Here is a 13,106-nt window from a genome sequence, read left to right as displayed (position 1 = left end):
CCCCCAGCTGCGCCTGAGTGACCGAGCCCTAGGCCGAGAGGCCGGGGGCACCCCACCTCCAAAGGGGGCCCGAGCGAGCCCCAGGCCCCAGGCCCCGACAAGCGGCCGCCAAGGAGTGAGCCGGTGTGTACCCGGACGCCCACCCCCAGACACAAAGAACCACCAACACACCGACACCTGAGGGAGTCCGCCACCGGCAGGGGAAGTGGTGGTGGGTGGAGATAGGCCTCCAAACCTTGGAGGGCCTGAGGTGTCCCCAGAGAGGTGGCGTCTGATACCCAACCTGACATATAGACACAGACATACAGGCACACACAGACACAAACATCCATTCCCACCCTCATGCTCTCATATGCACTCACTCCACACTCAACCAACGTGGAGACAGACATAAAGAGACGCTGTACACACAATCACACTCCCCAAGCGTACTCTACAATCCGGGTCTAGGTACCCTTGCCCCTGGAGGGGGGAATTGCACCCAGACCCAGGTGGTGTTACCCTTTTCCCTGCGGTGGGGAGAGGCAGACCACCCCGACTCCGCAGCAGCAGGGAGGCCCCACACCCCAGACCGCAGTCGGACGGCCAACTCCTCCTACTAGCCCTCCCGCTCCAGCAGGCCGCAGAGAATGGGGGTGGGAGAAGACTCCAAACCTCCCTCCACCCGCTCATTGTAGTGTTGATGCATATGTGTTCTAAGGTGCAATTAAAACCCAGGAGGGCATGGAGCTACCTGCCAAGGAGCAGCAGGTAAGCGCATAGTCCCTCCTGCTAACCCTCAATGACTAAGTGTATTTAAAATTGAGAGGTGGGCAACGACGTCAGGGGTGAGGTATACACCCTGATGGTGATTTGGACTCCGTGATTGTGCCCACCCCCAAGATCCTATATGTATGTGTAATGAGAGTGTGAATAATGTGAATGTCTAAGATGTGGGATAAAATTGAGGCAGAGGCAGCCAGAAGGGGACAGGGGGGGGGGTAGCCTCCTCTGCACCCTGGTGACATACCCCCACTCCAAGGCCCTGCATGTGTGGGTGGTTGTGGAGGAGCGGGAAGAGGGAGGCAGCTGGAGATGGGGAGGGAAGGAAGGGAGGGGCAGGTAACCCCTCCCTGGGGCCAGCTCCCCCGCTGACCCCAGTAGGCACTCCCACCCTCCGCGACCCGCCAGGGAAGGGGGGCCCAGGCCCATCAGACCGGGGCCCAGTGCAGTAGCGCCCCCCGGCTCCACAGAGCCCTGGACAGTCCACCCAACCCCACCACAGAGAAAACTGCACCCACCCCACCAACCACACATCTTCCAGACTACATAAGACGGTAAACGCCCAGGCTGAGATCTTCCTCCACCTCTCCTGTATCTCCCCCTCCTGCAGAGAGTTCCTGAGAGAAGAAAGCTCCTGCCAGATGTGACCATCCCCCCCACCAGTTGAAGAGCCCCCCAGGCGGCTCGATGCACCGGCGGCACCCTGCTCCAGGGCCGGGCCCCCATGCACCCACCCGCCCACAACCCCGGCAACACACCAACCAGGACCCGAGCCCCCGAGGCCCGGCCCGGGCCCCCGCCCAGAGACGGAGCACCCCCAGAACCTCACGCCCATCCCGGACCCACCCAGGGGCAGCCAGGTTGCCAGGTCAGTAACCCACGTCCGTCAGCACAGACCCTCCCCTAGCCCCGCTGCACGCAGCCGCGAGGAAACAGTCACCTGAGAGCCAACAGAGCCCTCAACCGGACGTGACCGCTACCCCGGGTTGAGCCCCCCAAGGAAGATGCCTCCGGGGAACCCCCCGACGCCCTAAGCCTGTCCCTACCCCCTCACCAATCACAACAGTGAAGGCGGGACCAAACTATGACCCCCCACCCCCACTAGGTGATGGAGCTGATAAAAGGGGCCCAGAGCAATTGATCTGATGTGGTGGCAGAGGCTGTGTCAAGACTAATGTAATCTAATAGATAATTTCTATATTGGTTAGAATTAAGATTATTTTTATTTTTCCAGTTCATGAGGACTGTTTTCTTGGCTATGCATAGGGCAGTGAAGATCATATGGGCGATATTCTTTTCTGAAGTGACATTATCTAAGCTGCCCAACAAACACACTAAGGGGGAGGTTGGAATGTTACATTTCAGACATTTTGATAAGTCTTCACATATCTCGCGCCAAAACTTTTGCACTGGTGGACAGAACCAAAGAGCGTGGATGTAATTGTCTGGTGTATTGCCTTGACAGTGTGAGCAGTTGTTGGAAGATGTAAAGCCCATCTTGAAACAGTATTCAAGGCCACTGACGCACATTCAGTAAACCAGACAAACACACTCACCAGTATATCCTTGTTTCCTTTTACAAAGTCGTGGAAGGCCGCCGTAACTTGTTCTCTCGTCTTTGTCTTCTTAAAATCTCTGTTCACCGTCCCGTCCTCCTTCTGCAGAGGAGAGGGTTAGCATGAAAACTGGCTTAATGAGAAAGTTCGACATTAGTTTTATTAGCATCAATAGCATATGACAAAAAACCTTTGGGGAAAATACAAGATAAACTGTTTAAGATGACTTTTCTATCCAATACTGAACTAGACGTACTGAAGGGAAGAAAGGCGCACAGGAGATGAAAGAAAGGGATGAAAGGGGGGGACGGAAGAAAGGATGGACAAGAAAAGCAGAGCAAACAATTTGCGGAGGAAAGGAAGCAGTGGGATATTTATAGAGGCTTAACCTTAAAGTAGCAAAAGGTCTTTGAGTCTTTTGAGAAAAACCCTCTTAGTGTAATTTCTGGAGTTGTTTGACAAACAATACAGCAACAAATAATGTTTCAGTTAATTCTAAATCCACACACTCTCATGAACATGTGACAAATGACCTGTAACAGTCATCCAGTTACTGTTACAGGTAACAAAAAGTAACAAAAATATATAAAATCAAAGTGTAAATTCAATGTATACCAATTAAGTAAAATGAATTTGAACAGATTACATTAAACATAAAATTTTACACTGTACCGATGGAAAATTAAATGTAATCCAGTTACTTAAAGTCAGCATTTTGTGTGTGAATATTTCTGAGGGTAAGCTTCACTTTCAGTATGTACTTTTATGTCACTGCATATGAAACCTGATGGGTAAACCAACTACTTAGATAATTTGGGCTCTTTCCATTTAAGTTGCTTTTTAACTGCCATTTGCGGGTTTTTGAAAGTTTTGAAAGTCATAGGCTAAAACACAAGCTTCTATTTAAAAATAGTCTTTTCTGGGGGCAGCAGCATTGGGGGGAGTGGAAGGTGGCGATGTGGTTTGTTGCAAGCTAAAAAAAAAAAAAGACATCTAAAAAACTGCCACGCGCTAATTTTCTGTTGGTCGACCGATTAAATAATTGTGTCAGCTATTACACCCTTTACCTTTATGTAGTCACATACAAGCTGCAGTTCTGACTGCCAGTTTAAGAATTCTGCACATGAACTGAGAGCCGCAAAAGAGAAATGCACACATCAAACATTTTTGTTCAGTTTTTGTAGTAGTAAAGTCTGTAGAAGAAGATCAACCAGTTTGTTAAGTTAGGAATAAATTAGCTTTTTCTTATTTTGCTTGCTGCCAGGCAACAAGATACTATTTAGAGACAAAACTTCTTTTCCCTTTACTGTTCAAGTCTGGGTACAGAAAACACACACACACACACACACACACACACACACACACACACACACACACACACACACACACACACACATTTCTGTTTCTGGGGGATAACCCTTAGAGTCATGGCAACAGACCACCGGGAGGCTGTGAATGTCCTTATATAGCCACATCCCTCAAGGAGACAAAGATTTGTGTGAGTGTGTGTGTGTGTGCGCGTGTGTGTGTGTGTGTTTGAGCTCATACAATGTCACTTCCAGATGCTGAGGCCTATAAAGCTGTCACAGACAGGCCGTATGTGCAACAAAGGCATTCATGCACAAACATATACTTGAGAGGAAGTTTCTGGTCAAACAGGAAGTTAGATCATGACCCTGGGAGATAGACGCACACAAGATCCTAAAATAGAAACACACAGAGAACTGGAAGAAAAGAGGGAAGGAAGCCCCCCCCCCCAGTCTCACCCGCACACCCACGCACACCCACACACAGTCTTACCTTGACCCCCTCTATCCTAAATCCCAGGGTTGCTGTTGAGCTAATAGTCTCTCTCCACTGCATGTATCTGGGTTTGGTCACTGCCTTCTTGTCATTTTCCTCAATTGTAGGTGCAGCAGGATCAACTTCAATCATTTTCTGATACATGTCAGGTCTTGGAGAGGGTTTCTTGCGAGCCTTGGTCAGCTCTTCCTCAAGGTAGGTCCTGAAGCACAAAAAAAAAAAACACCGCACAGGTGATGAGTGGTGAAAGGAAGAGGAGGAGATAGGTAGGCAAGAGATGAGAGGTAGGCGGCAAAAAAGAGAGGAGGAGGATGATCTGTTTCCAAATAACATGACACAGCTGTTTGGAAGGAGTTTTCCTCACAGATATTTGCAGCAAAATTTACAGCTGATATCTTATTTTTCATCAGCCTTATCTGTCATTTTACTTTCCAAGGGTTATAAACACTTGACATGTGCAAGAATCATTGACATGTTAGCCCTTTTTGTGAAGAAACAGGAGCTCTTTAATTGAAATGATCTCATTTATATAAAAACAACCATGGTTAGCCAAATCTATCGGAAAATAAAAAAGGAAGAGAAATGGTAAAATTAAACCAACTGATCAGACTTTGTGTACAAAAAGGGAGCATTACAGATATTTCTGATGGTGTTACAACCTAATACAGTTGTTATTTTGTAAGTATAAAGGTTATAATAACTGCTACAACATTAACCATTTATAATCTCTAAACTGATACAGTTTAGATATATATGGATGGATATTAGGGCTGCTCAATTAATCGAATTTTAATCACGATTACGATCTGGGCTTTCAACGATCATTAAAAATGACTGAGCCGATTATTAGCCCCTCCCTCATTTATCCGCGACACCTTAAAGGCCGGTCCGTGAAAATATTGTCGGGCATAAACCGGTCCGTGGCGCAAAAAAGGTTGGAGACCGCTGATTAAGAGGACCCGAGGGAAGCTCGGAAAGCTAAGCAGAAGTTATTTGGAGAGTGACTGCCGTTGGTTGAAAAGAGAGTTTAAAAAAAAAAACTTCAGTGGTGTTGCACACTATTTTATATTATTTTTTAAAGTCATTGTTAACCCTTTAAAGCCGGTCAGAGCAGCACGCTCCGTTTTGCGTAACTATTTTTAAATCCCTGTAGAACCTGGACAGTGTAAGCTAGCGCAATAATTTGTTTTGCATATGAAACCGGAGGAGTTGTACTTACATCTTATGCCATCAGCTTGTCCTCGGTCACGGTTTCATTCCACATATAGCTTTGCAAAAATTGCATAAAAAGCGCTTGCAGGAACAAAAACACAATATTCCAGAAACACGCTTTGCCGTTCCTATCAGCTGTTCGTAACACTTCCCACAGTGAAATGATGCACATGCTGTTTTCTTTGCAAATTTGCATCATAGGATTGTTTTTTGTTTTTCCTGCAGTATATAAAAATTGGTGTATCTCCAAAATAAAACTATGAAGACACTCAAAATAAATTTCCTGTTGTTGGAAACTATTTTTTGCAACTTTATTGTATTTAAAGTTTTGAGGGATAAACCTCTTAAATTTCTCCAAGTAGAAATATATGTAAACAAAACAAAAGCGATTTTCTATTTTTTTTGTAGTTTATTGCACTTTTTTGCAATTTATGTAATTACTATGGACTTAATGCATACATATTATTAAAATATGGGCTATAACAGTTGTATTGATGTATAGCAACTTGAAATGCTCCCACAAATGGCACTACAGCATGTAAAAAAAAAAAAATAATATAAGCTCTGGTGGACTTGGTTCTATAGTAGGTCTTAAAGGGTTAAATAAATATCGTCAAATAATCGTGATCTCAATTTCAGTGAAAATAATCGTGATTATCATTTTTGCCATAATCGAGCAGCCCTAATGGATATATATGTAAGGTTCAAATAACCCTCACAAACAGGCCACAGCGTTAAAGCCATCACAGTTACTTATGTACGTGAAATATAATTAATCGCTTTATCCTCTCAGTCGCCGTGTTGTGTAAGGATGACTGTGTCACCATGCATTAATGTGTTCTCTCACCTTACTCCCATCTTACAGTCCATCACACATGGGTAGTCAAACTCAGCCAGCAGATCCTCCATCTGGTTGTATTTCTGGCCGTCTTTCTCTACGTCTCCATGGTAACCAGGGACGTAGGGGCGAAGCACGTCCTTCATCAGGAGGGACAAGCAGCGCTGCTCACATTCACAGTGTTTCTAAAAGATACCATTAAGGAATCAGCGTTTTATGCTCTGCGCTGCAGATCATTCAGTATGAAGATTTTTAAAGTCAGAGTGGATTTTAAACAGATTTTTGCGCAGTGACACAGAGCTGCTTAAGGGGCCGCTAAACGGTTGCTTACTTTTAATATCCGTCCATTTGCTCCCGCCTTGAAACTCCCTGTGAAAAGACAGAAATTCATTGTAAATGTGCAGAAAGAGTCCTGAGTAACTTGCTGTAGGTCATCGGGAGCAAGTGAGAGTAGAAGCTGTGACTCGTTTTACAAGTGAATGGACAAGACAGCAGTTCAAAAAAGATGTTTACAGATGTTTCCAGTAGAGACAGAGTGCAATTAAGTCCCACTCACACTGGAGGAGAAAACAATTATTGGCTTTGTGAAGTTGCCTCTTCTGTCAAATAGCAAAGAAAAAAGAAAAAAAAGGAACAATCCCTAAAAGCTGCAGTGTACAGGGATGCAAGAGCAATAGGAAACCCAGACAACCCAGACCAAATTTTTATAAATTACCAAATCAAAATCTTTAACCTTTAATGAGAAAAAAAACTGAGATGGGAAAGCCTGAGAATGAGAATGCTGCTTCCTACTGTTGTGATAATGATTTTGCCAAATGTCAGTTTTAGGCTGGCATATTTTTACAACTTAATCAGCACAAATATAACCAGCTACATGTATTTTGTTACCATTTTAGCCTTCAGATGTTTACTGCGTGCCCACGTTTTCCCCTCCACTAGCCTAGTTTTAGGAATGACACGTTGTGCACGATCTCTATTCCCAAGTATTCCCACAGACTCGTCCCCTGAGGGCCCTGACCACAAAGAGCCGGCTCCAACAAAGACAGATCTGCCTGTCTACATATTTTCTAAGAAAAACTGCGTCTGAGCCCACCACCGAGACAAAAAAAACCCTGGCCAGCTGACCACCAGCAAGTACGTATGACAGCGTGTGAAAGAGAATCCCCAAAATTAAAACTATATGAAGCCAAATTTTATAAAAAAAAATCAAATAGTATGCCTGATGAAAGTTGTATTCTAGAAGTGCTGATTTCATACGCTTAAATGGACAAGCCCCCAATGAGTTTGCTGTTTTAGTTCTGTATTTATTCAGAGAAACCTGTGTGTGTGTGTTCCTGTCTAGCTATCTTTGTGAGGACCGAAATCTGCATTCTACTATACTTGTAAGAACCAACAGTCACAAGTTTGAAGGCCTTTTTGAGGCTCAAAATGTGGTTTTAGTGTCAGGGTTACAATTAGGTTATGGTTAGGCATTTATTTTAAATGGTTAGGGTTAGGGTAAGGGGCTAGGGAAACCATTATGTCAACGAAGGTCCTCACTAAGATAGCTGAACAGGCTTCAGTGTGTGTGTGTGTGTGTGTGTGTGTGTCCTACCTGCATGCCCTGCCAGTTGGATCCATGGATATTTCTTCTTGAAGGACATGACAAACGGCGACCAGTGGACCATGTTTTTAATCTTCTTCCAAGACTTGTGCTGCAAACACAAACATGTACATTGTTGATTATTACTTACTTGGATGTGTTGCTTTCACATTCAGGAGGAATTCAGCCATAAGCTCTGCCACAAATGACTCGTGTACCATAAAGCTGCCTGCCTAAGTTCTTTATTTTAGTTAAGCTATTCATGATCACTAGCTCAAGGCTCTCCGACCTCAACCCGTTTAAACCAAACTCCACTGTTTGTAAAATGAGTGAGTGCAATATTAATATTTGCTCTTCTGCTTATGCAACTTTTGTAAAACATCAACTTCAGTCTACTTCAGTCTCAGAGGGACTGTACTGCAAGTTCTCCTCTAAACCTTTCGGGTGATCCAGTGTTTAATGACCGTGAGAAAAACAAGACTTTAAATCACATATGTGCACACATACCACACGCACGCACACACACACACACAGGCGGGTATCCCTGACCCTGGGGGAGCTGCATGGTTCTCCCACACTCGCTGTCATTCTTTTTTATTGCAGTGTTTTAGAACATTTTATCTAAACTCTGGAGGATTGGGCTGGGGTTTCCCCTAGTAACACACACACACACACACACACACACACACACACACACACACACACACACACACACACACACACACACACACACACACACACACAGTGTTTCTCCAAAGGCTCTCCCTGTCCTTGGCAAGGACACATTGAACTGCGGGACTCCTGCCGCACATAGAAACACACACGGACACTCATTCACAAAATGAGGCCTTCGGTCTCTGACACACACACACACACACACACACACACACACACACACACACACACACACACACACACACACAGCTTTCTCAACATAAATATGTTTTCTCTGATCTGATTCATATCCATCGTTCCCTTTCTCTAGCTCTTAATCTTTGTGATAAAAAATGTCTTCCTTTCAACAGCAATATCCATATTTCAGCAGAAGAAGTAGCCATGTAGAAACATGTCAAAGAGTGGTGTTTAGGCCAAACAAGGGAAACTACAAGAAATACTTTACGAGTAAATGAACCACAGGTTATTGTCACTTTAAATGGCACTCTTAACCAAACCTCTCAAATCCATTTGAGCATGGATTTGACTAAAATACTCTTCATTTCTTGTCCTCTTATACTCAAGTAGATGTGCTAAACTTGCAGCCTGTTGCACCTCACTGAAATGACAAACTCTGGCTGAGTACAATCTTTTATGCTTGCAGCATTACATCAGATGGAAAAATTCCACGTCTTGTTCTGTGGGTTTGAACAACGCTTGGCTGTACCACACCGAGAGAGTAACAGAGAGACGCGGCAAAAAAAAAATCCAAAGGTTTTTATGGCATCTCTTCAAACGCAGTACAAACAGCCTATTCTCAAATAAATAACCTTCTATGATAAGATGCTTAGTTTTAAGAAATAACACAAAAAAACTGAAAACGTTCCACTGGTAAAGATGTGTCCTCTCTCACACAAGAGAGTTCAAACTGGTCTTGTGAAGGGGGGAAATAATCTTGTGTCAACAAATAACTGGAGAGGAGAAGAAGAGAAAGGCGAGAGAAGTAAGGAGAAGGATAAGATAAGAGAGAAGAAGACCATAGAAGGAGATATATAACCCCATGTCACATAATCTCGACCTGATGAAAATTCATCAGCTGATAGCATGACTATCTATGGTTAGATGCACGGACACACACAACTTCAGGCGCACACACTTTCTCCCTCCCTCCTGGCCTTACTGTCCGAGGCAGCGACGAGTCACATGAGGGGTTTTTGCTCTGCACCAGTGGAGGATCCAGAAAAAGAAATAACCTCACTCCCACTAAAAGTACAACTCTCACACATTCACATGTGTGTAGGTCAGCCGAAATGACTCTGAAGAGAGCAGCAAGGCTTGAGTCATCATCAGCACGATGAGACTTTTTGCAGCAGAAAGTTTAGTAGCGAGGTTTAGCCATTTCAGTGTGTTGTGCAATTTAAAGAAAAATGGAAAAGCCTCAGTATGATTCAAAGCAGACTAAAGGTGACATCGAACAGAACTCTGCATGTGTCAGGATATGTAAGTAAGACTAGACTGTCAACGTCAGAAAAATGGGTAAAAAAAACATTAATAATCAGGAACACACTTGGTGGCCTGCACTTTGTAGACCACCAGCAAACGCCAAACAGAATGATAGTCCCCATCTCCTTTTTTCCCCACGCCACTTTTAGCCAGTTAGCGAGTGAGCTGCGGTGTCGGGCTCCAGCTCATAAGTAGCAAAGATCTGCATTTTTCTCCGTGACATCTTTCTACCACGTTGCCCACTGACAGCTTTGTGTGTGCGAGCTGTAGAGGGCAAGAGAGAGAGAGCAAGAAGGAGAAAGTCTGGAGCAACTCAAGTGTGAGTAATAACAGACATGGTTACCGTGTGCAGATTTACGAGCTACAGACATTTAAATTTCATCAGAAGAGGAGAGGGAGGTCTGTAAGACTAAAAACAAACTTCAGCCTGCAGCTATCACAGCGATAGTGCAGGTATATTATTGCACAATAAAGTTTAAAAGTGGAGTAGAGCTGTCAAGCATCACAAAACATGAACTAAGTCCAGCTATGAGAGCATTCTGCAGAAAGCCTTTACTCAAAAAGAGGCTGTATAGGTGAGAGTACCTGCTGCCGTTTGTGGCGGCGGTGGATGATGGCAATAATACAGATGGCTCCAACTGATAAAATAACACTCCATACCGAATACAGCCATGTAGACCACATCATGACCAATCATGTGCCACTCAGCTGGAAAAACCCTCGAGAACGATTATCCGTCCGGCTCTCCCGCAACACGCCCAAACTTGAGCTATCTGTGCCGAAAAACCGAGCACCTCAGGCTTGCATACTCCTCGTTCTACTCGTGCCCCCACAAGATGTACACATATATGTCTGTGTGTGTGTGTGTGTGGGGATAAACACTTGTAGATCATTTGTTTGGCAAAACAGAGGACAAACATAATCTGGACATGCAAATACCCACAAAGGTTGCAAAGGCACGGACAGAGTGTGCGTGATTGGAAGAGAGTCCGAGGGCAAAATCCTGGAAATGCAGAGAGGTTTCGTGGAAATTCAAAATAAACCTGCGCGTTGGTGTTTATCTGCTTTTAGTTGTTACATGTGTCTGAACGCGTCATTGCGTAAACCTCTACGCTTGTCTTGAGGATGACACAAAGAAAGATTGTGACAGAAGCTGCAACAAGGGCTAAAATAAACTAAAGGAAACATCCTAAACAGCAGCTCCCACACACTCTGCGCCGAGCCGCTGAAGCTACTGCAATGCACCTTCATCCTGTAACTCAGCACTATTGGGTGCAGCAGAGTGTCACATTTGAAATTTACATGGCTAGTAAAAAGAAAACATGTAAATAAATCTGGACATTCTCTGTCTGTGATTATCTTCTGAAACAATAACTTACCAGCTGACAGATGAATATCACTTTTTATAAGCTATTTAGAAAGAGTTACTTTACAAAACTATTATATTTTTAATTAATAAGTTAACTGTTTCCTGAAATAGTGAAACTGTCTCACTGACAGTAAAATAATAAAAAAAATTACAACCAATTAGAACATAACAGATACAGATTAACCTCCAAAATGTTTGGCTTTTTCTTCATCATTTTTTCAGGGCAGATCATTTACACCAGGGGTGTCAAACATAAGGCACAGGAGCCAGAATGGTATAGACTGTCAACTGTATTTTCATGAATTTTTTCCAGCTTTCCTGCTAATAAAGACCTCCAAGGCCATTTATATCACACCAAAGTAATACATTAACAATTAAATGGCAAAAAAGTCCCTGTTATCCACTATCTACTACAGAAATGTCTGCTTTTTAAAATGTGTCCACTGTAAAACAAATAAATAAACAAAAACAGAACGATTTTTGTGAATGAACTAGAACTTTCTGCTTTATAATTACAGGACAGTCTGAGCAACGAGCTACCTGAACCCTTTCTGTAAGTTTACACTTTTATCCCAAAGAATCAATTATCATGTTGTAAAACCATGCAGTTTAATTTATTAATGAGTAAGTTAAAGTACATTAAATGTAATTAAATGTGCAGTTAAACTTCTGATAGGAAGGGAAGTTTCAGTAGTCCGGCCCACTTAAGACGAAAGTGAGCCTGTAAATGAGTGTAAAGTGAGTTTGACATCCCTGACTTACACAGTTGATTAATTTGTATCTTCCTAATTGCCACAGCACTTATTTACACTGTCGTCCCTTTATAGCAAACCCAGCATGGTCTGCAAACTGTCCTACCTACTTTACAGCTTCATTGTTTAAACACTATGACGACCACTTTTGACAGACTTTGAAACTCCTCTGATGACTGTATGTGATCTATTAATACATGAAGCATTCATCTGGTAGTGTCGGTGTCTCTGGTTTTTTGTTCTGTTTTGTATGTGTGTGGTTTTCCGCACATTGTTTCATGCTTATATGCAAATTGCCAGTCACCAGATATGTACTGGAAGAAATGCATAAATCCTCTAGGAAAGGCACGTATTTTTAACTAACTGCAACCCGCATTTGACATAATATATTTAGTAAGGTTTAATTATCACTATTGTTTAATAAAATGGCCTTACTTAAGTATGCACTGGCGCTTATATAGCTCTTTTCTACTAAAACAATCAAAGCACTTATACAACATGTCTCATTCACAGTCATGCTTTTATCTACGTCTAAGTGCTTTCTATCTAACATTCACACGTCGATGAATGCAAAGTGGAGAAACTCGGCCCAACGACACTTTAGCATTCAGATTGGAACAGCCAAACATCAAACCACCAACCTCCATCCTGAGCTGTCTTGAAAGTTCTGGCACCATGACTGCAGTCAGTAAATGTGTTGATGACCATCCCCGTGCAACATGTTACTACATGTTGCTCCCCTTTGCTCTCCCTTCCTACATTTCTGGTCAGAATTCGCTGTCTAAAGATAAGCATTCACAGGGGTGTGTTTTCGTGGGGAGGATCACACATTACTAAGAAACTGGATGCATGTTGGGCAAGATGATTATCAAGTACTCTCTGTCTTCTTCAACCTGATTGGATGAATGCCTTGCATGCACTCCTATTTTATGAAAATACTTCAGCAAAATAAGTTTTAAACAGCTGCTGAATATCTCTTTACTTTAAATGAACATCAGCCAGTTCAAATGCTGCTCGGCAATTTCCAGAGATCTTAACTTTGTGGGAATGGGGACTGGAGTGACTGAACGCTTTG

General features: G+C 43.3%; 1 protein-coding gene across 1 annotated transcript in view; it reads right to left on the bottom strand.

Moving 5' to 3' along the window:
• The window catches only part of itpkb (inositol-trisphosphate 3-kinase B), a 31,733-nt gene that overhangs the window by 3,446 nt on the left and 15,181 nt on the right, over positions 1 to 13,106 (bottom strand). The window contains exons 6-10 of the mRNA XM_085373336.1: positions 7,766 to 7,865; positions 6,503 to 6,540; positions 6,181 to 6,356; positions 4,119 to 4,323; positions 2,319 to 2,420 (exon numbers count right to left, since the gene is read on the bottom strand). Of these exons, the coding sequence (XP_085229462.1) occupies positions 2,319 to 2,420; positions 4,119 to 4,323; positions 6,181 to 6,356; positions 6,503 to 6,540; positions 7,766 to 7,865 (621 nt within the window). The remainder of the gene's footprint in view (positions 1 to 2,318; positions 2,421 to 4,118; positions 4,324 to 6,180; positions 6,357 to 6,502; positions 6,541 to 7,765; positions 7,866 to 13,106) is intronic.

The sequence above is a fragment of the Diplotaxodon limnothrissa genome, linkage group LG15, assembly GCF_057381915.1.
Source record: "Diplotaxodon limnothrissa isolate DT_005_m linkage group LG15, D_limnothrissa_male_GT1.1, whole genome shotgun sequence".
Classification (NCBI taxonomy): Eukaryota; Metazoa; Chordata; class Actinopteri; order Cichliformes; family Cichlidae; genus Diplotaxodon; species Diplotaxodon limnothrissa.
Note: the sequence above shows the minus strand (reverse complement) of the source record. Positions and strands in the feature narration are given on the sequence as shown.